This window comes from Netta rufina, assembly GCF_964035555.1.
Source record: "Netta rufina genome assembly, chromosome: 22".
In the NCBI taxonomy this organism is placed as follows: domain Eukaryota; kingdom Metazoa; phylum Chordata; class Aves; order Anseriformes; family Anatidae; genus Netta; species Netta rufina.
The window spans coordinates 5,915,365-5,942,996 of NC_140146.1; the positions used below are offsets into that span (position 1 = coordinate 5,915,365).

Below are 27,632 nucleotides of genomic sequence, written 5' to 3' on the forward strand. Positions count from 1 at the left end.
AGCTCGGTCTGCAGCTTCTATCGCACCTCTCCTGAGTGCACTGGAGAGAACACGACCTCTGCCCAGCTCCCCAGGGCTCTGCTTGGGGCAAAAGAGACACAGAGGGGCAGAGTACAGGACCTCTTGGTGGGGTGGCTGTTGCTGTCATCTCACTGTGATATAATTTGGTTGCTCTGCTGTCAACCAGATGGATTTATCCTGTTCCCAAGTCCTATTTAAAGCAGGACGTGAAGGATACCTGCAGATCAGAGCAGCATCCCAAAGCCTGGCAGAATTCAGCTGCAGAGCTCATCTCTGCTTCCCCTCACTGAGTCTAGAGGTGAAACACCTCCCAGAGCTCAGATCCGTGCAGAGCAGGGCCAGCTCTGCATCTGTTCCCTTAGGATAAATGCAGGATTTTCTCTGCGGCTTAACCCAGTGCGTGCTCCCAGTTGGGATGGGGACAGCCTGGACTTTTGATGGGGTCTCAGCTTTCCTCGCTGTCGCTGTGTTAAACGCTTCCTCTGCGAGCATCTCCTCCCCGGGGCAGGTGCCACGTGCAGGGATCCCAAATCAGCTGAATGTAGGTCAGAGGCAGCCCAGGCCTCCAGCTAAGCAGGAGCTGGTTTCCATGGGAACTGGGAACTGACCGAATCCCTCACAGCTGGCTGGTTTGGTGCAGGGGGGCCCCCAGCTGACCCCCCAGCTCCCCAGCCCCATCTTCTTCCCTAGCCCTCCCCCTGCACCTGCTTTCTCTATAATCATTTCTCTGATGAGCTCAGATTTAATCTGCTTAAGGCTGGCAGTCGGAAGGGGGAATTTCACCTTTGGTTTGGGGCTGTCATCCTTTTAGCATCTTTCCAACTTACTTTTTCCCCTACTTGTGCCCCTGAGCCTCTGCACTTGCAAGGCCTGGTGCCTGGATCTCTGCACTGCTCCTGCCCGTGGTTGGGGAAATAATTTTGACACCTGGGAATAAAGGAAGAATAGGAAAAGGAAGAAATCCCTTGTGTGGTGATCCATAAATATGAAATATTGTTTAATAATATTTGCAAATTATAAATAGCAATATATTTATATGTATTTTTATATATAATTATAATTATATTTTTATAAATAATATGCAAATATTATTAAATGAGCCTAGTAAACAAGGGGAAAAGGAAAAGTCCAATGTCTGGAATTTGTCAGACAAGACAGAATCAGCTAGAGATGCTCATGGATGGCCTGGTTGCCCTTGTTGAACGCCCTGAATTTGAAAAGTAGCTGGTTTCCTTCTGTTTCACATCATGGAATAGGAAGTTTTTACAGGCAGGCTCTGAACCGTTCTGCTCACTGCTTATTCCAAGGGCAGTCGTGGGCTGTCTGTAGGGCTGGATGTGGTCTTGCCTGGCTTTCTGGATGCTGTCCTTGGAGGATTTCCTTCAAGATTTAAAGGCAGCATGGAGAGCCCAGTGTCTTTCCTGGCCAAGTTTCTCTGAAGACTGTCTAGAATTAGTCTGGAGTCAGTCCAGCTAGACACAGTGGCACTTGGAGAGGTCATTAACATGCCGGTGACACTTGAAGCAAGATCTCTGAGTGATGGCAGTGAACCTGGCTTCGCCTCTCCCTGCTGTGCTGTCCCAGCAGTGTTGTGGCTGCTCTGTAACGATGATTCCCACCATCTCCTCTTCTCTGGGTTCCAGTGACGTCCGGAAATTCAAGGAAACCAAGAAGCAGTTTGACAAGGTACGAGAAGACATGGAGATTTCGCTGGTGAAGAACGCCCAGGCACCTCGGCACAAGCCCCATGAAGTGGAGGAGGCAACGGGCACCCTGACCATAACCAGAAAGTGCTTTCGGCACCTGGCCCTGGACTACGTGTTGCAGGTTGGTGTCTGCCCACGGCTCTGTCTGCGCCTCGCAGTGCAGAACAAGACCTCACAGGCAAACTGCTAAATCTGCTGTAGGGAATGAAGACATTGACAGGTGGAAGGAGACAAAAAGGGTCTTACATCTGCATTCAGAAGGGTTTGGGCTTGCTAATTCATGGGACGTTTTGCCCTCTGTCCTCAGGGGCCAGAGAGTCTTTGGGACTGGTGTGTGAGGGAGTGTGAAGCCATCAAGGTTTGCTCCAGTTGTAGGCACTGGTGGAGTTGTCTGTGCACAGGGTGCAGATAACTTCTGGAGGTCTCTTCCAACCTATATTATGCTACGAGTCCATGCTGAAATGTGTTTATACATGTTTCTGCCTTTGCACGGCACTGACCTGACTCCACAGGTCGATGTTCTCCTTCCTAAAAATGCTACAGCATAGACGAGAAGGGAAATCTCCCTCGCTTTTCAGTGAGAGGAATTAAACAGACTGCCCTAGACTGAATTCCTCTTCCCAGTGGGAGATTTGCTGCGTCTGAAATGGTGAAGGATTTTTCTCTGTATCATTCACAGGCTTCGTGTCAGGTCTGTCCTTCCAGGCAGTGGGCGTATTGAGCAGCCAAACTGTGTTAATATTGATCCGTGTGTGTCTCCACTAGCTGTCACTCCCGCAGCACCAAGCAGAGACCATCTGCCAACAGGCTCTGTGTGATCATCAGGCAGTGCCTGATGGCACAGACGCTCTGACAGTCAGCCAGGCACTTTTGTCTGAAAAATGGGTGTGGAAAGGGTGTGCACACACTGAACATAGGCCCGCCACGAGTACCACAATTTCATGGCTGGTTCCACAATACTTATTGGATAAGCCCGTGGTGCTACAGCGCTGCCTCTCAGCCTGCTAAGGGAAATCAAAGCAGTGTCCTGGTGGATTAAACATCTCCGTGTGATGCCAAATGGCACTCTGGGGTCACTGGTTTCAGCCTGTGTACAGCCATGGGGCCAGCAGGAACCTCAGTCAGTAGGAGCCTCCAACAGAAAATGTCTCTGCTCTTTTACTTTTCATTCCACCTGGAGCTTGCAAGAACTGCCTTTTCAGGAGCGAATTTTCTGTAACTGTACTTGACTAGTCCGGTTTGCTGCTAGGGGCATTGCAACAAGTTGCTCCTGCTTAAATCCCCGTGTTGGACTGCCTAATGCTGCTGATGCTGAGAGTCTTATCTTGATCCCTTCACAGATCAACGTCCTGCAGGCCAAGAAGAAGTTTGAAATCCTGGATGCGGTAAGGACCCTGTTTTCTGGGGCTGCTCTCAGTGTCTCAGGGAAAGGCAGCCCTCTCCATTCCAGGCTGCACGGGTCAGCATCCCAGCTCCTTGGTCTGCCACGGAGATGCTGTCTGAGGCGGTTTTGGGGGCTGCAGGGATGCTAACAAGAGGGGAGGGTGAAGGAGCAGAGCAGAACTCCCCAGGCCAGAACTGGAAGGGACTTTCAGGGGGGAAGGATGATGCTTGTAGTGCTTTCTGCTCAGAACAAGTGGAATCATGGCCTTGTGGAAGGATTTGTGAGAGGAAGAAAGAAGGAGAGTCACCTAGTGGATAGGCTGCTATGGGAAAGTGGTAGAGCTGTGCCTTGAGGGGCTGTTTTATGGAAAATAAAGGATAAGGACTCTTCACACTGTCCCAGAGCCTGTTCTGACCTTGCTTTTGTTCCTCTCTCCAGATGCTGTCCTTCATGCACGCCCAGTACACCTTCTTCCAGCAGGGCTACAGTCTTCTCCATGAACTGGATCCCTACATGAAGAAGCTTGCCACAGAGGTGAGAGGCAGGGAATTGTGTCTTTTCTCCCCTCTGCCCTGAGAGGATGTCCTCGTTCCCGTTCACCTACTGAACCTGGTAATCAGGGAGTGTGGTCAGAGCATCGTGCTAAGCCCTGTGCTTGTTTGAGCTGTGCCCTGGGCTGAGCACTGTGGTTAGCAGCCAACAGCTGCAGTTATTTGCAGTGCGCACCAAAACGAAGCCCAACACACTTTTCTCCTCTCGTGGGGACTTGCAACAAGGGGAAGGTTGGTGTAACGCTAGAGCAGGGAAGCAGAAATGGATTCATCAGCTTGTAAATCTCCTTCCTGACTTCCTGGTGTCCTCCTCCCCACCTTTAGCTCGACCAGCTGGTGATTGACTCTGCAGTGGAGAAGAGGGAGATGGAGCATAAGCACGCGCTGATACAGCAGAGGGTGAGTCCTGCGGCTGAGTCCTGGCCAGAGTCCCTCCTAAATCACCCAAGAGATGAATGCATGGCTGCATTCCCTTGGCACACACGGACAGGGCTTGCTGCAGGGCCCTTTCTTCATTCACAACGAAGCTCACGCTGCACCGAAACGATGCGGAGGGTTGTGGGAGAGAGGGGGCAGGACTCGGTGCTGCTACTGGGAGAGGAGCACGCTGCAGCGAACTTTTATGCAAGTCTGCTCCTAACTGCTTGCTAAGTGATTCAGCTGCTATAATTGGGAATAACCACCATGATCTGGCAAGCTGCTAGGATCTATTATCAGACAAGTCGGAGCTTTCAGAAGAGAGGTAACTTTGGCTAATGTGGGCTCTGATTTTCCAGACCATTCATCTAGGCAATGATCCCAAATCCTTGTAGTAACGTTGATTTTCTTATTTTCCTTCTCTTAATGGATTGCTGACCTGCCCGTGCAGACCCTCCTGCAGGTGAGTACCACAAATTTCCTTCCTCCAGCACCTTCATTTTTCAGAATTAGCACTTTGTTTCTCTGGATATTTACAAAGTCCAGCCTTTGAAACCCCAAAAAAAAAGAAACCTTGCAACATAGTGCTGCAACATAAACACTAGAAATGTAATTTTAAAGCCCAGTTTCAAGTGAATTTGGTTTCATTCTCACCAAAGTTGTTTTCCATCCTGTGCTGAAATAAGATTTCAGTTTCCTCTGTTCTCTGTGATGGTCGGTCTTGACTCAGAGCAGTGGCAGCCGTGCTTGGCTGCCACATTTTTGGCTTTATTTTTGGTGCTTAGGATCTTTGAAGACCGTGGGTCTGGTGGGAGGAGAATTGGCTGTACAGGCTTCGAACTGAGGGCAGTGGTGGGCTTTCAACACATGCAAACGTTTGTAAAAATACAAAATGATGGTCCCCAGCCCACAGAGCACTGTGCAGGGGGGGTGTTGTGTCCTGTGTGGGTAGGGAGGGTTTGACTTGTCGTGGTGGATGGATGACAAGTGTGCGATGCTTTCCGTGCTGTGCATTTGCTTTCTCCCGTGTGTGCTCCCTGGTCCATTAGCCAGCATCATGTAACATAACCTCTGCAGAGAGAGATGGGCTGCAGCAGCTTTTCCATTCAAGTCTGTTTAAAAGCTGTCCCGCAGGAGATGACAGCAGCAATGCTGGGGAAGCCAAGGGAAGCCAAGCCGTCCTCGGGGAATACAAAAATGCTTGCCAAGGCGTTGATGGCTTGCTGTCATTTTCAGACCCAGAGTTTAAGCCCTACCAGGGTTTTCACTCGCAAAGAATCCTTTAGCAGTGAAATAAGAGCTAGAGAGGTAGAGCAAAGCCAAAGAACGGCGAAAGATTCAAGCTGCCTGTAGATAGCTGACAGGATGAATTAAAACCTGGCTTGTTGCTGGAAAGATGAATGTACAGGGCAGGTACTTGCGTGGATCAATACTCCTTAACAGGAAGGAAGCAACTGGCCATTTTTCCCCTTCTAATGCTCTCTCAAAAGTGTCATAACGCATGAAATGGAAACGTAACTGGATTTGAAAGTTAATGACAGGCATTCCCTGGGAAGCGTCCTGTGCATGTGCTCCCTGCGGTTAAGTGTTCCGAGGGAGGGGAAGACCCATCTGTGACCTCTCCCTTCCCCTGGGGACTCTGCAGGAGTGATGACTTCATTCGAGGGACTGCGGAAGGTCTCTCTGGTGCCGTGCATTTCGGTTAAAACTCTTTCCACTGCATGGCTTTCAATGGGCTAGCAGCAAATGAAGCAGGGGTCGGGCTCCAAGAGGGAGAAGGAGCAATTATTTTTCACCGAGATAAGGTATGCGTAGAGCTGTGGCTCCCTGTGTGCATAGGCTTGCAAGAGAGCTGAACATCCCTACTGCAGTTTAGGGTTTAAAGCTTCCTGCCTGGATGCGTTTTGAGGCTGCTTTCTGGCTGCACTGGTGTCGCTCCTCACCGTGGAGCGTGGCACCCTGCATCTGCTGAGCATCTCGCCATCTCCAAAGGGAGCACAGCACACGTCTGAATTCATGTCTTCCTGCTCAGCCTGTCCAAACCCAGGGATATCCTCTGGTCTTTGGAAAAAAAAAAAAAGGATTTAGTAGCACTTAACTATAGAGGAATGGGGGAAACATCTTTTTTTAATCAAACTGGTGTCTTCCTGAACAGCCTGCCAAGGTACAGCAGAAAAGGGAGGGAATCCAGTGTAAAAAATGCAGTTTGGAGTGTTCCTTGGGGTCTGGTGGCACAGTTTTTCTCACTGAATTACCTTAGGGTAGCTTTGTGAGGGCAGCCTTTTAACAGCCACGTTCCTAACAAAGTGGTCTCTTTTATTTTTTTAATAAATAATAATAATAAAAAAAAAGATAGGAGGGAAATTCAGCATCAGTCTCAACTATTTTCTTTGATACTGGAATTCAGGTGCCTTTTCTTATGCCTCCCTCTCCCCCACCTTCCTGCATGCAGCATCTGCCTCCTTTTGTGTCGATTCCTAGGGCAGCTATCACTTCTGGCTGTCATTTTAACTGCTGCCCTCTCTGCCTTTCCAGCTCCAAAGCCTTCAAGAGCTCCACTTGCAGCTTCACGCTGCATAGCAAAATAACACTCCCTTGTACAAAAAGGGTGCCAATAAAACTAGCGGAAGGATGAGTCTATTTTTATGGGCTACAATAAATATTTGAGTTATCCTTCTGGTGTGCAAAGAGAAGAGAGGCTTAGTGGGAAGGGTAGGGGTGCCTCTCTCCTGTGTGCATGGGCTGCTTGTGTGAAAGGAGTGCTTTATGGAAGACATTTGTGCAAAAGGCTGTAGAGAGAGTCCTGTTATTGGCCGTATTTCTTGTGCATTGAGCTGATCTGTCTGAAATCACACACATAATACATTTGTTTGCACGTGGGCTCAGTTGATGGATGCACAAAGGCACGTGGGCTGGTCCAGGTTGGACCACGTAGGTGAAACAGCACCAGAGCGCAAGCCTGGGAAGCTTTTCCAGTGTGAAAAGGGGGAAGAAATGGTGGCACTTAAACAAAACTGCCGGTCTCTGGAAGTGGAAGAACACAGGGCTGTACAGAAGCTGCTTTGCAGCCTCATACCTATTCCCCGGTCCCTGGCAGAGAAAGCAATTGTGCTTCTGCTGCCTGTTTGCATGGCAAGGGAGGAAGGAGTGCCAAGGCAGAGCTCTCTGCCTCATTTAGCCCAGCTGGTAAATAACAACCCGGGGGCCATCTGGCACTTCAGCACCCCGTGTCCACGGCTGCAGCGGAGCAGGGCTGGAATTGCTGGCCCAAAAGGTGGCCCTGCTCCCAGGAGCAGCCCCTACTGAAGGCAGAGGAGCGTGGTAAGGTCAGGGGACAGGCGGGGAGCATCTTCCTGTCAACCCCGCTCTGTGCTGCCTGGCTTCTCCCACTCCCTCCTGTGCCTCCCTGACAGCTATATGGTAATTAGCCCTTGCTCTAAGCTGATTGCCTGTGAATAGGAGGCATGGGGAGGGGGCAAGCAGGTGGTCCCCAGGGGCCAGCCAGCTTCCTTCGCCTGCTGCCCCTCGCTTTGACAGGAGCCAGCGGCAGAGCTTGCAGCCTCCCGAAAAGGAGTAGGAGGGGTAAAGGAGAAGGGGCTGAAAAAGAAATCCCTCCTTCCCTGCCAGCCCACGGTGCTTAGCAGAGATGCTACTCTAGAGAGCGAGCAGAGAGAGGAGAGAGAGAGAGAGGACAGAGCTGCTCCCTGCAGAACCTCCCCGGCAGCTGGCATCATGAAGATTTTCAGCAGGCTTGAATACCTCCTGGTAAGGAGATGGTTCCTACAGGGTTGGTTCTTGGGGAGAAAGTTTAGGGGACGCTTTGCCTTGGGGGAGCAAGGAGGGTGCCTGTAGGAGCGTGTTTGCTGATGCGACCCTAAAGCAAGTACAGCTTTGTTGCTGTAGGAGAGCAACCGTGTTTGGTTTTGTTGGCGGGATGGAAAAGGGCAGGGCATGGATCTCTGAGCATCATCTGCTGGCAAGCTGCAGAGCAGGGGGATCGTTTGGCATTAGGGAACTCCAGAAACAAAAGGTCTGTAAATGGGATTTTGCTGGAATGAACAAAAGCTGTGCAGAATGGGAATGCGTGTGGGGGAGCCCTCCTCCGAATTCCATCTGCTTCGGAGGGTGCCTTGGGCTGTGCAGTGTATACACAGGGGTAAAAATAGCCAGATAGAGAGAGGCTTGAAATCCAGTCAAGCACCAGAAGAGAACAGAATGTGCGTGCAGCAGTGTTTGTGTGGAAGGGGGCGTGTGCCTCCGTGGGGAATGGGAATATTCCTCTGAATTAGGTTCTGCTCAGCATCGGAGCCAAAGTAGGCACGCAGTGTTGCACTTACCTCGGGAGAAGCTCTTCTCTGCGCTCGGGTGTGCATAATGGTAAATGGTGAGCATCATTGGTTACCTAACAAGTGAAGGAAAGCACTTTGGGGTAAAGCCTTTGTTTTCTCTGAAGGCGAGCAGTTGTCACGCGTGCTGTCTGTTGTCTTCAATGGTATTGATTGGAAATAAAATCCCGTGGAGTTTATTTCTCTGTGTTCCTCTGGGTATCTTCAACTGTACTGAGATGATCCACTGGTCGGGATTGCCTGGTTTGGGGAGCTTTTCTATCACTAAAAATCAAAACATGCAGAGAAGTGCAGTCACAATGTCTACATCGAAGTGGTACAGTGAGGTGTTAATGCTGTGGCTCCTCAGGGAAGGCCACTGCCATGATAAGAATATTTTAAAGAACTGCAACGAAGTTGATGTTTCACAGAAAGCTTCTCTCTGTTCTCAGCTAGGTGTTGTGCCCTTTGGGACTGGAGCAAACCTGCACCAGGTGGGCAGAAACAAGACCTCCCTACTGCAGCAGGTGCCTCTGAGGCAGGGCTCCTTGCCTGGCAAACATCCCCCTGCCAAAAATATCCAGGGGATGAGGGCATCTTCACCCCTCGTGGTAAGGCTGCTCACTGAAGCTGTATTTAGTCTGACCAGGCATCTCTCTGCATGAAGTGCTGGCTTCACAGGAGCAAGAGGCAGAGCTTGGCTGCCCTCTGCAGCGTGCAGTCCCTGCGCATGCTGCGTGCAGATGGACGAGGGAGTTTGCAGCCAAAAAGGGCAAGAGATGCCCTCTAAATAGGGTTCTCTTTTTTTCTTTCCTGGATCCGTTTGTGGCTGTGCCTGCGTTGGGTTTTTCATTTCGTTTTCTGGTTCGAGTGTCCCCCTTAATTCCTTTTTCACATCCCTATGGCCGTGTCTCTTGGAATTTGTTAATTCATTGTCATTTCGGCAGCAGTCGGCGTGCTCCCGTGGAAACCGTGGTGGCATCCTTTCTAAAAGAATATCCGCTCCTGGGCAGCCGTGTGTGCAGCCTCAGGGTGACAGGGCCAGCGAGGCCAGGCCGGTTTGATTTATTGGAAATGGGTGACACGGGGAAGCAGATGATGGCAGAGATTCGGTTTCTTGTTTTGGGAGAGAAAGGATTTATTTAACCAATGTGGGATCCAACGTGTCACTGCTGTTTCTAATCGCACGCACAGTTGTAACCCAAGCCATGCAGACCCCAGTCCTAGGAAGCCTTTTCCATGTCGAGCATTTTTCATGCAGCAGAGACAATGAGCTGCTAATTGCAGACTGAATAAACGGGTCCAAACCCACTGAGAGCAGACTCGTCCGATCCGTGCACACAGCGGTGATGGGAAGGAATTGGTGAAAGGAGGTCTGTGAAAACCATGTGTTAGTGTCACACGTAGCAGGGAAGGGAAAGGGGGCTCAAGAAAAAGCTTTCCTGTGTGCCCTTACCCTGCTTGTCAGGCCTTTTAAAGTGAGGTTTGAACGCAGAAAGTTGCTGGCTGTTGTGGAATGGGCGACACGTTCCTTCACCAGCAGCTCTCAGACACAGCTGGGAGGGCTTGAGAGGCTGCGAGTTTCTCCTTCCCAGTTCCCGAGTCCTGCCATGGTTTTACCTTTTGGCTGTATGAGCTGTTCCTGCACCTTTTGCTTTCAGTCTTTGCCTGGCTGAGAAAGCAAAACCAATACTGATCGGGGATCATTGCTGGATTTATTTTTTTTTCCTTCCCTTTTCCTTTAGTTTGTCCTTCACTGCATAAGCTGGTAGCAAAGACCTCAGCAGAGAGCAGTGAACTGGAGCAAACTGCCCCTGAGGATGCCCAGGGACAAGAGGCAGGCTGCTCCTTATTCCTCAGCTCCCCCTTGACTTGAGCCTACTTTACAAATCCAGCTTACAGCCCTGGCGGGCATCCTGCCCTCAGCTGCCCTGCAGTGGCTGCGTTGACCTCAGTGGAGTTGCTCAGGGATTGCAGCAGCAGAAACACGTGCAGGATTTGGCCTGGGGACGTTTCCTAACCAACGAGGAAAAGGGAGAGAGAAATAGCATCCAAGCAATGTAGCACCAGTCAGCCTTTCTAGCAATGTGGTGCTAGGTTTGGGCACCATCCAGATAGCTCTGCCTCCTATGAGCTGCGGGTGTGCTTGGTGTTTTGGGGTTAATTCCTTCTAAAACCGGGTTTGGTGCGGGTCAGGGTTCCCTCAAAGGTAAGGAACAGCTCCATGTGCCTTCAGCTCCTCTGCTTCAGCCCTGCGGGCTGTGGAGAGGGGTAACACAACGCAGGCTCCACGAGGTTAAACCCACACCTGGCTGGACTCCGCTGGCTTGCAGTGGATTTACTCTGACGCACGTGGCCCATCTGTTCCCCCTGCTCTCACCACGCAGCACCCTTACATAAGGGCAGCGGGGGGTTGTTCAGACCCTCACCTCTGCTTTTACAAACCCCTTCCACCAGGTGTCATTTCTAAGAAGCCCTTGGAAGGGTTTTTGTGCTGTGTGCTTCCCAGCAAAGTCCTTATTTTGGGGTATTTGCATGATTTTTATCATTGACCTGTGCAGATTCTCACCAAATTTAGCAAGTCTCGCTTTGGAGCAGCTCTATGGAAATCACGCACTCAAACGGCCACGGGTTAGAGGCAGATTTCCTCTAGCCTTTGTTCGCAATACGAACATGAAAGGCGTCTGTGGAAGAGCCCCCCCGTGGGAATCACCCTCTTACAGCAAAAAAATTTGGGGCAGGGCAGGCTCGTTTAATTGGGTGCCTTCCAGCCGCGTTCCCGGTGCTAATTGGGCATCACGCTGGCTTTCCGAGGCATGACTCAGCCCTGTCCCATTACATCCCCTCCTCCTGCATCAGTATTATTCTGCTGATGACACCTCCCGGGCGAGCTGGCATCTCCAAACGTGCAAATAACTCATCCTAATGAGGGCCGAGCGCGCGTTGCCAAGCGACACAGCATCACCGGGGTCTTCGTCTGCAGAGCTCGAAGGCACGCACATTAATGGGGCTGCTCTTCGCTCTGCTCGGTCTTTGAACCGAGCCATGCAGGGAAAAATACTTGAACTCAAGAGAAAGGGAAGCGTGGGTGGGATGCATCGGGAAATGGGTGGGGGAAGAGAAACGCGCCGCAGCTCCCCAGGTTAGGGGGAAGTCAGGTTTCACGACCCGGTTTCTCAGGGGAAGGAGGCAGATTGATGCCCAGGGAGGGTAATCCCATGTTCTGCGGGAGCAGCTGCTGTGCTCCCTGCTCCGTGTCGTGCTCGCCAGCTGTCAGAGTCCACGAGGGCTGTGGTGAATCAGGGCCAGCCCTGACAAATCGCCGCTGACTGGTGGCATACCAGAGAGACTCGTGCGAGTGCAGATTGAAGATGGCAGATGATGATAGCTAATGAAAATGGGATTGATCCGTCTTCCTTACCCTCTGGAAACCATCGTGCTGCCTTGCCTTGTGTGAGAAGGTTGGGATTTGCTCTGTTCCTGGCCCCCTGCACGTAGAGATATGGCAGCAGCACCGCTGAGTCGCGTGGCCAGGTGAAAAGCACCTCCATCACCTTCCCATTGCAGGCTGCCCCAAACGTAGGGAGCTTTTAATCCTCACAATTACAAGCTACCTGCCTTTCTACTTGCCAGCTACTAGAGTGGGAAACACAGCACATATAGGACGTTCTCCAAGCAACAGGGACAGATAAGCTTAGGGCAATGAGGACAATTCCTACCTGCAGCCCCCTGAGGCAACGGGATGTGCTGTGAGAGACAGCCCTGCCTGGATGTCAGGGTCTTGAAAGAGTCTGGATCAGGACAGAGTCTGTCTCTTTCTCTTTGCAGGACTTCTCCTACGATGACTCAAAGGTGGAGTTCAACGTCGATGCCCCAAATGGAGTGGTAATGGAAGGCTACCTCTTCAAGAGAGCCAGCAATGCGTTCAAAACATGGAATCGGTGAGTAATGACTCGTAGTCCACCTGATATCCGGGTCAAGGCTCTGAAGACAGCTAATACCAGAGGAAAACTAAATTCATCACAATTCAGAGGAACATCGAACAGCAGGACGTGTCTGGTTTTCAAGAGCCACAAGTATCAAACCTGTCAGTTGTGGGTGGGGGAGATATGAGAGTGGGAACATCAGCTGTGCTGCTGAGAGCTGAGATGGCTTTTTGTGCACTGGCCCTGCTCTTAATTGCTCATAAATATTTCATCTGATAGATCACCAGGAATGCCAGTCTCATATGGCTCCTTCAGTAGTTAGGAGTCTCTACAGCTGCCAGAGACCTTGGGAAAGTGGAAGCAAAGGTTTCATGTTCTTGCCTTGTTCGATATTTATGTGTTTAGTGTCCCTCGAGAGTGCCGTTGGGTTTCATATTTGGTTGTGCAACCCTTCCAGTGAGTTTCTAATGCAAGAAATCGATGCCTTTTTGGCCCACATTTCCTCCTCTCATTTAACAGAGAAATGATATAATATTATGAGACCTGGTACTTGGCTGTGGGGTACACTCAGAGTATGTGCCACAGCAGGCTTGAAATATGCTGTCATTAGACTTTGAAATAAATAAACATGGAGTGATTCAGTGAACAGTCTGTGGGATGCACAGAAACTGCCTGTGTTTGCACAGAGAAAAGATCTGCAATTACTGGAGATCTCTGACTTGGTTAGACCAGGGAGTCCTCTCTAAGCCTTGCCCTAGTACTAAGGAGAGTCCAGTCACATTTTAGCAGTATGGTTTTGCCTCTCAGGCTCTTATCCCCTGACATTTCAGCACTAAGCTTGCAGTTGGAAGAACCAGAAACAACAACAGCAGCTCTGGCCTGGTGCATCATCTGTTTGATTTCAGTGCTTGCCTGGAAGGTATTGCAGATGAAATCTTAGCAGCCTTTTAGGATTTTCCTGCTTGGTGTTTCATAAGCAGACTACAGCCTCTGTCCCTAGACATGCTTTCACTGCATGCCATGTGTCTCTGCAGAGGAGGTCATCCTGAAATGTGTCAGGTTCGTGTCACAACCTGTACATCAAGAGCTTGGTTCTTGTGGAAGAGGTGAAGAGTTCTGCTCAGCTCTCTTCTCCACCTGGCTGTGAATTCAAGGGGCACCCCCTAAGGCATTTACCCTGGAGGGAACGTGATCCTCTGAGGCTTCCAAATTTTTCTGGTGTCTGAAGTACAGCTAGTGGCAAGGGCTCCAAGTTTTCCCAGGCCCCCCAAATCCGAGCTGTCCTCCCCCGTATCCTCCTACACCCTGGTGATACACAGCCTGTATCTTCCCCACAGCCTCCTCCATCCCACCCACTCTTAGCCACAGCTCCTGGCGCTTACTCATCGCCCTCCTGCTGTCACTCCACCGCTTACCGGTGCTGCCTCCCCCTCGTGAGCAGGGGGCAGGCAGAAAACAACAAAATCCACGGTTCAGCTGAGGTTAGGAGGCAGCACCAGGCAGCAACGTGTGCCCTGGGGTGGCAGAGCAGAGAGCAGAACCAAGACAAGCTTTCTGCTCTGCTTTGTGTGACAGCAGCATTGCTCCTGGCGCACAGATCGTTACTGTCACAGCAGCTCAGAGATGCAGAACCACACGAGCTCATCAAACGGGGCTCCCACGTAGGTGGGATGGCCTCCAGTTACCTGTATTTTGCCGTTTCTCCGCAGACATGTCAAGTCCTTTATTGCTGTTGCCTTTTATCTCCCCCTTTAATGTTTCAGCAGTGACGAAAGAAAGAGAATCCTGTCTCATCTTATTTTCCTAGGGAACCCAGTTCCTTTGCAAAGCGAGCGTGATACAGGCTCAAATGACAGCCTGCTGCAAGCTCTTTGGCTCTTTGTACTCAGATGTTTCTTCCTCAGGTCTGGTGGTGGTGGCCATGGCTTTCGTTGCCCTCCGGGATGAGGATCAGGTTGCTAAACCTTAGGCTGTGTTTTGGGATGAGGAAATGGCTCAGGGAGTTGGATTTAGCACTGGAGATTAAGCCACCAGAGACTTACCCCTGGTATCAGCATCACATGGACCTTCTCTCACTTATATTTTAGTGGAAAGCTGGCCCTAAGGAGGCAGACTCCCTCCCAACACACGTGTCCTTACTCTAGCTGCAGCAAGCAGGAGCTTTGGCGTCCAGTTTGACCTCCCATAGTCTGTTGTGGCTACAGAGAACTCAGCATATCCTATACCAACAGCCAGGTGTGCAGCCTTTTCGATAAACACCAAGTATGCCAGGTCCATCCAGCCCCAAGCAGCGCACCGTGTCCCACAGGCACTGCATTTACTGCCTGCACCAGGGTCGCTGGACACACACAGGCTTCTGCCCCGGTAATCCTAGGCAGCAAGATGGACTGCCCTATTCCTGCCCTTGCTTCCTCCTTCATATACACTGACATATCTAGGGCACAGCATCTCGATGCCAGGAGTCATTCCCTAAGGCTGTAAACCCTTTGTTTATCCTCTGAGGGAGGGCACCGGGAGAAGCAAGGGTTTATGACATTAGTTTTCAGCTGCTTTGAATAAATCAGACTTAAATGCAGAGATCTTGTTCTGCTGCAGAACAAACCACCCGTGTAGAGCTCTGCCATTCATTTCTCCTGTTGTCTGTCTTCCTGCAGGAGGTGGTTCTCCATACAAAACAGCCAGCTGGTGTACCAGAAAAAGCTAAAGGTCAGTGAGGCTTCCCCAGGTGACCCTGGCAGATTGGCCACCTTGTGTCCTGGGGACTTCTGCACCATGGTGGGGAGCATGGGGTTGGCTCAGAGGGATGGCAAGCCCATTCAGGCACTGTTATGCTCCAGAGTTAGATGGTGCTGAGAACGAAGTGGCAGCAGATGGTGTTTGCAGTGGTCTAAATCTCCCTGATCGACGGGGGAAGATTGATGTCCCCAGTCAGTTGGCCCCTGCATGCGCTTGTTGCCCCAGTCTTTGGTGCTGTGCAGCCCCTTCCTGTTGTCCTGGAGCTTCCCCATGGTGGGCTGGCTCAGTTCTTTCTGGCCCCAGCGTATGGTAGCCAGCAGGGTTTGGGGAGGAGTGTTCTGAGAAGCCCAATTCTGACAGATTCAGGGAGCTGACGAAGCTGCTTGTTCTCTCCCTTTCAGGATGTCCTCACGGTAGTGGTGGAAGACCTGCGGCTCTGTACTGTCAAGCCATGTGAAGACATAGAGAGGAGGTTTTGCTTTGAGGTCGTCTCACCTACCAAGTAAGTTTGGTGGATTCCCTGGCTCATCCTTATGGCAGCTGGAGTGTGCGTGGAACTGCAGGAGATTCGATTTGAGCAAATGCTGCCCTGAGTTATTCAGTGTTGGCTGGGATTCTCCAGAGTCCCCATAAAGATTATCAGATACCAGCACAAGCCAGATGTGGGACACACAAACCTAATGTATATACAGACTGTGAAAATGGCAATGCTCAGATTTCCAAAACTGCCTGGAGGCTTTGAAGAGGGAGCACCTCTGACAGTACGAGCATGTAGGATTAATTTTTGCCACTGTGTCTGCCAAATTAAGGTGCTGCCCCCATTGGAAAGGTTATGCTGTGGATGAAGCAGGACAGTTTTGACCAAAACACTCACTCTTTTTGTTCTTCCAACTCTTTCCTTTCTCTTGCAGGAGCTGCATGTTGCAGGCTGACTCGGAGAAGCTGCGTCAGGCCTGGATTCAGGCTGTTCAAGCCAGCATTGCTTCTGCATACCGGGAGAGTCCTGACAGCTACTACATCGAAGTGAGTGAGGGGTCAAGGAAGGTCCCTAATGGTGTCTCAGGGCCCTAGCAGTGGGCTTTTGGGCTGTGGCAGGTCCAGTGTGGGTGAGTGAACATTTGGACCATGGCAGCAAGCTGCTGGCTGCCCTAACTGATGGGCAACAATGATAATGAGCTGCATTCCCAGAGCAGGGATGGGGTGAAGCACTGTCTCGTAGCACTAAGCGATTAATGAGGCCCTATCCTTTCCTTTCCTGGACTAGCACCAGCTCATTCCCCTTCAGATATTGCAGAGGCATTGAGAGGACGCACTGCAAAGCTCCAATTCCTTCCTTGCAGACCCTAGACCCCTTTTTGTTCCCTGCAGAGACTGGACCGGACTGCTTCCCCATCAACGAGCAGCATTGATTCCGCTACCGACTCGCGAGAGCGCAACGTGAAAGGAGAGACCATCTTGCAGAGGGTGCAGAGCATCCCTGGGAACGACCAGTGCTGTGACTGCGGTCAGCCAGATCCCCGCTGGGCCAGCATCAACCTGGGCATCCTGCTGTGCATCGAGTGCTCTGGCATCCACAGGTACTGTGCACGCGTGTGCTCTGTGGCACCAGTCAGGGGTGTAGATTGCAAGCTCCTAGAAAAAAGGTGGGTTATAACCCACCTTAAAGCATGGGTTATAACTGAATGATGTTGGTACAGATGGATTCAGACAGTTGCTTGCTGTGCAGGTACATCTCTGTGTGCAGCCCAAGCCCTGTACTTCCCACACAGCTGCTGTAGTTGAGGTTGGCAGCCCACGTAGCAAAAGTGCAGAGTCTAGCTCGAAGTACATCAGGAAACAGCCTGAATAATTTGGCTGTAGTGATATTTAGCTCTTGCTTGCAAAGCATTTCACAGACGTCAGCTAATTAAGTTCACACAGCTTTAGAAGGCAGAAAAAAAGATTAATTTACACAGTCCACTTTTAGCACTTGTGAAAAATTGAGCTGTTGAAACAGGAAGCCTGGCTGTTTTTTCCTGCTGTACTGCATTTGTGTTATAGAGCTGAGAAATTAACTGCCACACTCTCTCATTCTTCACTTCCCATGCGTTGCAATTCCACCTGTTTCCTGAGCCTAAAATGACAGATAGCTGCACCCATGAGCATGCACATAACTGCAACCCTGAGCAATGCTTCTGCCAGCAAACTGACCTGTTCCTATCAGTAGCTCGCAGTATTGAGCCACCAGACACACTAGTAGTGTGCACCTCAAGTAGGAAAACCCTTCTCGTTAGGGGTCTAAAGACAAGGAAAGTGAAACAGAATGTTTCAGAGACAAATAGTACAGAAGAATAGCTTTTAATGTGAATAATGTTGTGGCAGGGGATTTTTTTATCAAGCTTTTGTGCTATAGTTATGTCTGTGTAGATGAATACATAGGAATTGGATTTCTATTGCTCATCTTATGATACGGGATCTGTTTTGAGGCATGTAACCATTTTGTTTTCCTTTCTTTTGGATAAATAGGAGTCTGGGCGTTCACTGCTCCAAAGTCCGATCTCTCACGCTGGACTCCTGGGAGCCAGAGTTACTGAAAGTGAGTGGTGGCTTCTGACACCAGGAGTTGGACAAATGGTGGGCGTGGAGGGCCTCTTGGTGGCAGAGGTAACTCCTCACCTGAGCATTTCATTCCCTCCCTGTTGTATTGCAGCTGATGTGTGAGCTGGGGAACAGCACCATGAACCAGATTTACGAGGCGCAGTGTGAAGAGCTGGGACTTAAGAAACCCACAGCAGGGAGCTCCAGGTGAGTCTGAGCGCGTGGCCTGGTCCTTACAGCCCCGTGGGGAGGTATCCACCTACACCAGCCCCTGAGCTCTCTGGAAAGCCAGACTGAGTGGGTCTGGCATTCAGTGGGGCCCAAACTCTCTTCCTTGTGGTGCAAATGGCTTGGGGAAGGCTGGCATGTGATGTGGGCTGGGGCTGAACATCCCTTTCCACTCTCAGCCACATGCTGCGTTCCTCAGCTATGCTTTGAAAATTTTGAAATATTTTTAGATTTGAGAACATTTTTCTGCTCCATTCAGGCCTCGGTGGCTTTTAGGACTCAAAGCCAGGTTGAGAAAATGACCCATAGCAGCCTTATCTTCTTGTGGCTGTTTGCTTTAGGTGAATCTTGTTACCCTGTGCTCAGCTTTATGCTGTTCTTCTCTTAGGCAGGACAAAGAAGCCTGGATCAAGGTGAAGTATGTGGAGAAGAAATTCCTGAAGAAGCTGCCAAACGGGGAGGCTCTGGCAGAAAACGAGCGGAAACCTCGACGCTGGTGTGTGAAGAAGTGCCAGAGGCACAACAGTGCCACGAAAGCACCCACAGCTCGTAGGAAGTACCGCCATGAAGCAGGCAACGCGTCGCCAGCCATGTTGTCATCAGGTGGGAACTTCCCTGCCCCAGACAGAGCTGTGTTGGCCTGGCCACCACTCCGTAGGTGTGGGCACAGCTGCCATAACACGTGGCCCTGCATCTCCGGGCTCTGCAGCCTGCTGGGGGTATAAGCAAAAGTGCTTTTGCACAAACCTTGATGCAGATCTTTAGAGCCGTTTCCTAACACTTCCCATGTGTTCGAGGAGGTTCTTCTGGTTAACGGAAGAGATCTTTCAAGGCCAGGTTGGGTGGGGCTTTGGGCAACCTGAGCTAATGGAAGGTATCCCATGTCAGCGGGTTTGAAACGTGATTTTTAAGGTCCTTTCCAAAACAAGCCATGCTATGGTTCTATGATCTTTTATATCAGGGTGATCTAGCAACTTCTAAGCTGTCTTTGCCTTCCTTTGTATTCCAACTTCCTGCTTTTTAACAAAAGAAAGACACAAATCCGTTTAATTTTACCTACCTGGTCTGTAATGGAGGCCACATTTATGAAGGCTTCTGGCTGCTCAAAATGTTCTGGTATGACTTGGTCTGCAGTGTTAGCACCAGCTATGGTGGTTGTGTTTTGGTGCTGTATGTGAGCATGGTTATGGCACTGAGAAACTCTGGGGTATGCAAGTTCAGCCCGGGTAAATACAGCTGTGGGACTTTGCATTTGTTCATCTGCCTGTTATTGACCATGGACTTCAAAATCTCTCTGTAAAACAGCAGCCACGCTGGAGAGGAAGTTCCGTCGAGATTCCCTCTTCTGCCCTGATGAACTGGACTCTCTCTTCTCCTACTTCGACACTGGTGCTGGCTCTGGCCCACGCAGTAAGTACAAAGAAAGACAAAGTGCCCCTGCTTCTGGCACCCTTTACCTCCCAGCTGTTCTAGGGCGTGTGCATGGCACCAGACTTGAGGCAAGGTATCGGCCTCCCTAGAGAGGCAGGCAGCTGACCAAACCACACACACCTTGGGTAAATGTCTCAGAAGAGTGATGGGGAGTTACTTGCACCAACTCCAACCCATCACTCTTTTTATTGCACTTATTATTTTAATATCCTATCAGTCAGTCCCCGGTGTTTGTATTCTGGTGGATGGGATTTTTTTCCCCACATCTTTTACTCCCAGACTGTGCATTCCATCGTCCTTTTCTGGGTTGAGTTTCGGCTTTTCCTTTTTTTTTCCCCTTTTTTTTTAGCAAGCGTTACTGCGGACAATTTTTCTTTTTGTGTTTTGTGACGATGAACTCCCCTCATATTCCGTCCACCTTCCTCTAGGTGCCAGCCACATCTCTATGCAGCATCCGCTAACAGGTGGCCCATGGAGTGGCAGTGGCATTGGTCCCGGTGGGAGCGGTACGCCGTTCCTCCTGGACGGAGGTAAGGTGACGCTCTGGCAGCTAGCAGCAAAAGAGACGCCCAAATTTTACTTGTTCCAAACCAAACATCAGAGGCAGCTCTGTATTTTCTTGCAGCCAAACAACTGGAGCACGTAAATGACCCGGGGAAGGCAGGCGGGCAGGCTTTTGAAAGGCTAAAAAGCATCGTGAGGCTTCCTGCAGTCAAGTTGCTGCATCTGAAAGGAACAACTCTCTCAGATGAAGGATCCAAGCCTGCACATGTGGGCAGCACGTGGCAAATGGGATGTAAGAGGTGTTGACCTCAAACGCCCTGCATCTGTCACAGACCAGGAGCATGGCCTGTTATACTCTGATGAGGAATAGTAACTTTTTAAAACAACTCAGCCACTTCACGTTATTCAGAAGCTCGTACGATAGTTGAAGGTCCTGTGTCAGCCCAGCAGAAAATCGCAGCCCTTTGTACAAGTGCATTTTACCTCTTGAAGTCAATGAAACAGGTGCTTTAATGCTTGTCTGAGTCAGTGCCTTACAGGCTGTCCCAGTTTCAAGGAATTCAGCACTATTAGTCAAGCAGAAACAATAGTTTGAGCGTAGGACTTCAGAGTTCAGCAGCCTTATCTGGGTCCTGTGGAAGAAAATAGGAGCTTTAGCACCGATTCAGTGGGAGCAGAACTGGCAATTTGACACATTAATATTCATGTGCTATGAGCCAGAGCCTCCTTTCTTGCTTTGATGTAAATCTAGTGTAGTGCCATGTAACTCATTGGAGTCACTCTTCACTTGTGCTGCTGTAGTGGAAAGCATGGTCTCACCAAGGATTGTTTGCTGTCTACAAAAAACCAGCAATAATTTTCCCAAATTATTTTGGGAATAATATCAGCAAATCTAAAAAGGACAGGCATGATGTGTGCTGCTCTAAGCCTTTCCTGGGAGCTGCATTCACCAAGTCAAGAAGTTCCTCAGTCCTATCCGTAAAACTAATCTGTTGATTACTCACAACTTGCAAAAGCTGTTTCAAAACTGGACAGTCTCCAAAATTCCTGAGTGAATGAATCTGAATAACAGAAAGCATAAGTCCAGAAAAATCCATCAAATTCATGTGACAGGAGTTTCTTTGCTGCTTGATCCGTGGCCAAGGGACTCTGTCTTGAGTCTGCTCTCTAGTTTCTTGTATAGTTCTGCCAAGCAGCTTTGTACAGATCAGTGACATCGAAAGCTTTTGCCCAGTAATTAACTGGGACAGGAACATGTGTTTGTCCATGGCATGAGCAAATATACTAGCAGGGTAAAGGCTGGCTGCTCGTCTGCGTCCAAGCCCGGCTCTGGATGATGCTATTGCCATTAGTATTATGAATGTTTTGGTTTTTATGCCAGAAGAGAATTTGGGCTCCTTTTTGGAGGTGATTAGGACACCTCGTGTACCCTGAGCGTGAGTGCATGATGAGATAATCAACGGTGGATTGACAGTAATTAACACACCGCTCCAAATAACTCATTCTTTCTCTTAAACAAGTAGGAGATCAGAAGGCACAGCTTCCTGAGGCGTGCTAAGGAAATTACTCATCGCTCTATGCAAAACACAGCAGTTACTCTGAAAAACGACCTATAGTTAATTGTCAATCAGTGTAATAATGACACCACGCAAAGAGCACTAGCAAAATATTGGAGGCTGCAGATTCAGCCACCAGCCTGTTCTTGTGTGGGGGTGGATACCCAGAAGGTGGGAGTGTAGATCTGATTACAAAAGTGGATCTACACTAATGCATTGTATAAGAATCTGGCCCCAAATGTTTGTTATGATTTGACTGAGATTTTTTTCTTCGCTGTTTTTTTCCACCAGTTTTAACCAAAAAAGGATTTAGAAAGGATTTTGCTTAAAGGTAGGAGCAGTGACTGGCTGGATGTAGAGCCCAGCCAGTGTTCCCAAGGACAAGGCATCCCTCAGGATGAATGTGATGTCCCAACACCTTCTGCAGGGGCACTGCCAACACTGCTTTTTCCTTCCCTTCTGTCATTTTCTTGACTGCTTTTGGATCCAAATTGTAGAATTGCTCAGCCACTTTGCACAGTGTGTCCTTGGACAAGTTGTCTCCTGTCTTCTGACTCCACTTACATGTGATCAGCTGCCTTGTAACATTCACCAGGGAAGGTGGGAAGGACTATAAAGAGGAAAAAGGGTGAATAAGTGAACAGATGCTTTAAGAGTTTGGCTTGAGATAAATATTATTGATATTATTTGGCCCATTCGTGGTCAATAATCTACTCCAAGGGCAATGCATTTTGCAAATGCCCCAGTGACAACTGAAAAACTTTGGAGAAAGCTCAGATAAGAGTGGAAATTAAGCTTATTAGTGGTAAAAGCAGAGGGGTGTCTCTATTTGCTAACGACACTGCGTAACCTGCTGCAAAGCTGTCTCTGCTGCTGCTCTGCTCCAGTCTACGTCACGGCGTCCCTCATGGATTGCAGCAAGTGCTGTCCTCAACAGCCCAAAGTGCCATGGCAATGTTGGAGTATCCCTGCATGAAGGGCAGCGTGGGGACACGGACACCATAAGGCTTTGCAGTTTTTCCTTGGGCAGTTTTACTGAGTGGGGCTAAATGGGGTAGCAGCGCCCTCTCCCTTGCCAGCAGCGCCCGGTGCAATGTGTGTGTGACGTTCTGCGCAGCCCTTTTTCCCCTGTGGTCTCAGCTGTGCCTGGTACCGGAGTGCCCGGGTATTAAAATGGCCTTGGTTTGTCTTCTGTTGGCCCTGCAGGTCTGAGCAGTGACAGCGGGCTCGGGGGAAGCACGGACGGCAGCACCGATATCCTGGTGTTTGGCTCCGTGGTGGACAGCGTGACGGAGGAAGGTGGGTGCCACGCAGAGGCTGGTGATGGAGGTGGCATGGGGAGCAGCTAGAGCCGAGGCAGGAGGGATGGCCAAGACTATTTTGTGTACCAAAACCAATGGGAAATATAGAAAAATGGAAATGCCAAGCTTTTGGGTCATGTTTCGGCATCCCTTTCTCCCCCTCAGAGTGCGAGGTGTCAGAGGAGTCCAGCGGTGAAGCAGAGATTGAGCAGGAGGCATCAGATTTGGAGGACCTGCGGGAGCTGCACCCTGGCTTGTTGGTCTACAAGGCGGCACAAGCCCGAAACCTGCCGCTCATGGCAGAAGCCCTGGCTCATGGTGCTGAAGTCAACTGGGTGAATGATGAAGATGAAAACAAAACTCCTCTGATTCAAGCCGTGATGGGGGTATGTTGTGCTTGTGGCCGGGAGGTTATGTGTGGGAATGGGCGGCCTTGACTCCAGTTTGGAGCACGCTGACAATAGGCAGCTCGCAGGCAGGTATGTGCTCAGTACGGCAGGGTGAGTTTGAAAATAAAATTCCTCTTTGCTTTGCCAGGGCTCCTTGATAGCCTGTGAATTCCTGCTGCAGAACGGGGCAGATGTTAACCAAAGAGACAGCCGAGGCCGGGCTCCCTTGCACCATGCCACGTACCTGGGGCACACTGGGTAAGTCCTTTGCATGCCAGCTTGCTCCATCACCCTGGGCTGCAGCTTCAGAGTTGCCACAAAGTCATGGGATGGGAAGGGGAGCTGTTTTTTGGGTGGATTTCCATCCCAAACAGCAGTTCAGAGGGGAATCTGCCCAAGCAAGGAGAGCTGTGACTGCCCGTGGGGGGACTGTGCTCTGTGCCCACTCCAGCATGGAGGTGGGATTTCTGCTGATGGCCTTTTCTTCCCTTCTGCAGCCAGGTCTGCTTGTTCCTCAAGCGAGGGGCGAACCAGCACGCAGTGGACAGCGACGGGCAGGACCCGCTAAGTATCGCAGTCCAGGCGGCCAACGCAGACATCGTTACCTTGTAAGTGCCACAAGGACCCTCCTTTCTGCCTGTAAGTAGCAGAAAGGAAGCCAAACCTCTCCCCCTTTGCTTTCTCTGTTTCGCTCTAGGCTGCGTTTGGCTCGAATGAATGAGGAAATGCGAGAAGCAGAGGGCCCCTTCGGACAACCAGGTCAATATCCCAGCAACAGCCCTACTGAGCTCCAGTACAGGAAGTGTATACAAGAGTTCATCAGCCTTAACATAGATGAGTGTTAGTGACAACTCCCCCACCTCCCCTTTGCAGTCTTGAAGTGGGGCCGGATTCCTGGAAGCCCCGAGAGCCCCATCCTTGGTATATTGGTGTTTCTTGCAGATTGGTCTGTTTTTGATGCCTGCACCTATAGGTTGAGATGCCTGCAGGAAGGAGGAGGGATCTTTCCTGCTAGCATCAAGTTCTCATGCTTGACTACTGGATGGTTGGTTTTGTGTAGGAGATTCTTAGGGCATAACCACAGACCATGGCGTGTGGACTCGAGTGAGTGAAAAGTATGGGAGAAGAGTTTAGCATTAAACAAAACAAAACAAAAAGAAAAAAAATTAAAAAAAAAAAAAAAAGAAAGAAAGAAGAAAAGGAAACCCTCTATCACCAGGAGAAGCCCGCCAACACTAGGATCGGACGAACCTCTCTTGTCTCTGTTTCGGTGCAGTCACCACGCGCTGAATTCTCGTCTGAACCGTTTGGAAGGGATTCTGATGGGGAGCCCTCTCCTGGCAGTGCGACCAGCAGCCTGCTCTCTCCTGGGACTCTGCAGCATCTGGGAGCTGCTGGGGCCAGTTTAGAAAACTCAAATGCAACCTCTAAGTCGGGAACAGGCTGTTTCGTGGGGCAGATGCTTTGCTGCACAACAGAAGGGGTAGAATTGAGAGCCATGGCTACCCACCTCACTTGCTCTCAGGACTATTACCAGCCACGCTCCCCTTTTTTTGGCCTTGGTGGTTAGCTGGTCAAAGCCATAGCTCACCTGCTTCCTGGGCCAGGATGCGCTCTGCCCGTGGTGTGAAGCAGCAATGCTAACTTTTTTTTGAGGCTGGGAGAAGCTTGTCGCTGGCGATGGGCTTTTCTGTCAGGGAAGAAAAGCCAAGTCCAACTGCCACTGCCAAGCTGGCTGGCTGCACGATGCAATTTGGTTTGGTTTGTTTCCTGGTCACCGTATTTCTGACTCAGTGTCTCTGTGAAGGAGACTCCTACCTGCATGTGTATCCCTCTGCGCTCACCCCGCATGCTGAAGCATGTGAGTAGGGCATCTCAGCAGCTGACCCGGGGACTTCGGCGTTTCCCAGTTCCAACGACCAGCAAAACCTTATTTTTTTTCTTTCCTTTTTCTGGTATTATTCTTTGCTGGAGCGGGGGAATGTGTTTCTACTCAGAGCACTTTGTTGCTGGTGTTTATGGTCTGTTATGGGGTCCTGCTACAGTAGCCCTGCAGAGATGGTTGGGAACTTGGGTGCCACGCTGAGATGTGCTCCTGCAAGAGCCACTTCAGAACGCCCTCAAACTGCTGTTGGCATCAGAAATTTTCAGGACTCTTGGGCGGCAGCCCACAGCTGGTATTTAGCCTGCCTGGGCACCTCGGCTGCTGGCTCTGGGCTTGGGCCATCGTGCCTTACAGATAGTCCTGAAGGGGTCAGGATCTCACGAGGAACACAAATACCAGGCAGAGCTCCCCGTCCTCCTGCATTACATCGGCAGTGAGACACAATCATGCTCTTTTTCATCCACTCTTTGACTTCCTTTCTTTGTAAACGGGCTGGTGTCTTGCTGCAGCCCTTGGGGGGGGTCAAACCTTTGCGGGTTTACTTCTGTCCTCAGATGCCAGCACAACCCAGCTCCTCGCTTGAGATAGTGCCCTCAGACTGATCCTACAGCGCTCAGAGTACACCCGTGTGTCTGCAAGTGGAACGAAAAAGAAGCTCCCCTTGGGCTCTGGTAGTTGTCCCCTCGGTTCCAGGGAGCGTCCCTGCTTCCCTCGGGAAGTGCTGCCCCACGTCCTGCTGCAGACGGATCACAGAGTTCAGTCTCTGCACTCTGGGGCTTGAATCCCATCTTTCTCTTGTGGCTTTCTCATTCCTGTTCTCTCCTGAAGCTGCGGGATGCCCAGTGCCAAGTTCTGAGCTCAGTTCCAGGTGTCTGCTATGAGCCCGAAATAGTCCCAGTGACCGTGCTGGAAGTGCTGCAGCTCAGTGGCGGTGCAGAATCCAGTCCCAGGGCCTTCCTTTCTTCCCTAAGCCACAAACCATCTCCTTCCACCCATGTTTAAAGAATTAATGAATATATTATTGGCCCCATCAGCCTTTTCACCCCCGGCAATGCCTTTCGTTGCATCTTCTCCATCATTCCACCCGTTCTGCCTCGAGGACCAGGCTCCGTACCCAGCAAACTGGCTTTCTCCTTTCTCAGCTGCTCAATGCCTGCTCTGAAACTTTCAGCCTTTGCGCTGCTTTTCTTCCTGGTCCAAGTCACCCCGAGGTTACAGGGGCTCCCTCTCGGAGCAGTGCTGCCTTTTGCTGCTGTCACTGCTTTGTTGGCCGCCCTCCTCGTGAGCTGAGCCTGCTTGCTCTGCAATCAGTGCCTGGCTGAGCCCTTCAGCAGGGCAGCACCGTGCATGGTTAGATCACCCCCTGGCATCCAGATCAGTGCTTGAGCGCTCAGGACAGGACAGGGACCAGCATGCAGCCAAGAAGCAGCTTTGCCGCCTGGGTCAGGAACTGGGAGACCCTCTGCGATGAATTCTCTTCGATAATCCCAGCCCATTTTATGCTTCCTGCATCTGTTGAGACGTTTGTCAGAGCTGATGTGGTTCCCCTTGAGTTCTGAATCTTCCAGGCATCTTCCAGGGTACTTCAGAGATCGTGGCAGTGGAGCAGATGTCTCACCACCACCACGGTCCTGCTCTGTTAAGGATCTTCAGCACGATCGTCATCTAGCAACGTTTTTCACATGCACAGCAACTTAAAACACCCCAGTCGGTTTCCCAGCTTCTAGGGGAAGTTAGGAATAGGCCTGATCCTTTCTGTAAGCCAAGGAGGACTGGAGACGTGGCTTCCACTTTGGGTCATTTTATTTCACAGTCGGCATGAGTGACTGATGAGAACAAAACAAGAACCGGGTACAGACAGGTCCAGTGAAGCTCAGACTTACTGCTGAAGTACATGAAGTTGAAGCGTGTGTAAATACTGATGCAAAAAGCAGTGTCTTGCAAGACAATTTATTTAACATGTATTGGTACTTTATTTAGATTCAATGTATAAAGCAACTTTGTGCACTTTTCCTACATACAGTATTGGGGGGTTTTATGTTCTTTTGTTACGGATTTTGTGCTGTCTTTTTTAATCAGTGGAATTGTTAAGTATTTAATTTATTATTGATGTGCCCAGAGGACTAGTGCAATTTTTATTCAATACAGTTTGTCTGTATTTAATGTCAGGATTTTTTTGTAGCATTGTTAGGGAATATTTTTCAAAACCTGCCTTTTTTTCCCCCACAGCTCTCCTCTTCCCCCTTCCCCACCCCCCCCTTTTCTCTTCTCTTTTCATTATACAGGTGACGAGGCATGAAATGCCTCAAGTTTGTAATATAATCAACCACTTTAGTACATCCTGCAGTTTCTAAAACAAAACAAAAAAAAAAGGTTCTCCAGGAAAAAATGCTAAGGAGAGGCACTTCTCACTGGTTTGTGTTTGATTTATTAGATGGGGGCGTGTGTGTGTGCGTGCCTAGAGCTTTGGAGGGGGGGGAGTGGGGAAGTTGGACATAAACTTTGTTTTCAGCAAAATAAATGGCCAGCTGGGCTACAGGGAAGGCTAGATCTGAACACTCATTTTTTTTTTTTCTTCTCTCCTAGTACAGCTGGATTTGTGTTGTACAATCTCGTTTGAAATACCGAATGCCAAAACTCCTCCTTCTTTCTTTTTCAAAGCGTGCATAGGTTGTAACTGTGCCAGTAACTTGGC

At 50.1% G+C, this 27,632-nt stretch overlaps 1 protein-coding gene across 1 annotated transcript in view; it reads left to right on the plus strand.

Annotated features, from left to right (window-relative positions):
* Positions 1 to 25,687, plus strand: part of ACAP3 (ArfGAP with coiled-coil, ankyrin repeat and PH domains 3) — a 64,330-nt gene extending 38,643 nt beyond the window's left edge. The window contains exons 6-23 of the mRNA XM_084300383.1: positions 1,665 to 1,848; positions 3,068 to 3,112; positions 3,550 to 3,645; positions 3,987 to 4,061; positions 12,212 to 12,345; positions 14,985 to 15,036; positions 15,468 to 15,568; positions 15,978 to 16,089; positions 16,435 to 16,643; positions 17,572 to 17,641; positions 17,756 to 17,850; positions 18,260 to 18,474; positions 19,177 to 19,281; positions 22,569 to 22,661; positions 22,829 to 23,049; positions 23,201 to 23,310; positions 23,550 to 23,660; positions 23,750 to 25,687. Coding sequence (XP_084156509.1) covers positions 1,665 to 1,848; positions 3,068 to 3,112; positions 3,550 to 3,645; positions 3,987 to 4,061; positions 12,212 to 12,345; positions 14,985 to 15,036; positions 15,468 to 15,568; positions 15,978 to 16,089; positions 16,435 to 16,643; positions 17,572 to 17,641; positions 17,756 to 17,850; positions 18,260 to 18,474; positions 19,177 to 19,281; positions 22,569 to 22,661; positions 22,829 to 23,049; positions 23,201 to 23,310; positions 23,550 to 23,660; positions 23,750 to 23,897 — 2,176 coding nt within the window. The 3' untranslated portion in view covers positions 23,898 to 25,687. The remainder of the gene's footprint in view (positions 1 to 1,664; positions 1,849 to 3,067; positions 3,113 to 3,549; positions 3,646 to 3,986; positions 4,062 to 12,211; positions 12,346 to 14,984; positions 15,037 to 15,467; positions 15,569 to 15,977; positions 16,090 to 16,434; positions 16,644 to 17,571; positions 17,642 to 17,755; positions 17,851 to 18,259; positions 18,475 to 19,176; positions 19,282 to 22,568; positions 22,662 to 22,828; positions 23,050 to 23,200; positions 23,311 to 23,549; positions 23,661 to 23,749) is intronic.
* The last annotated feature ends 1,945 nt before the right edge of the window (positions 25,688 to 27,632 follow it).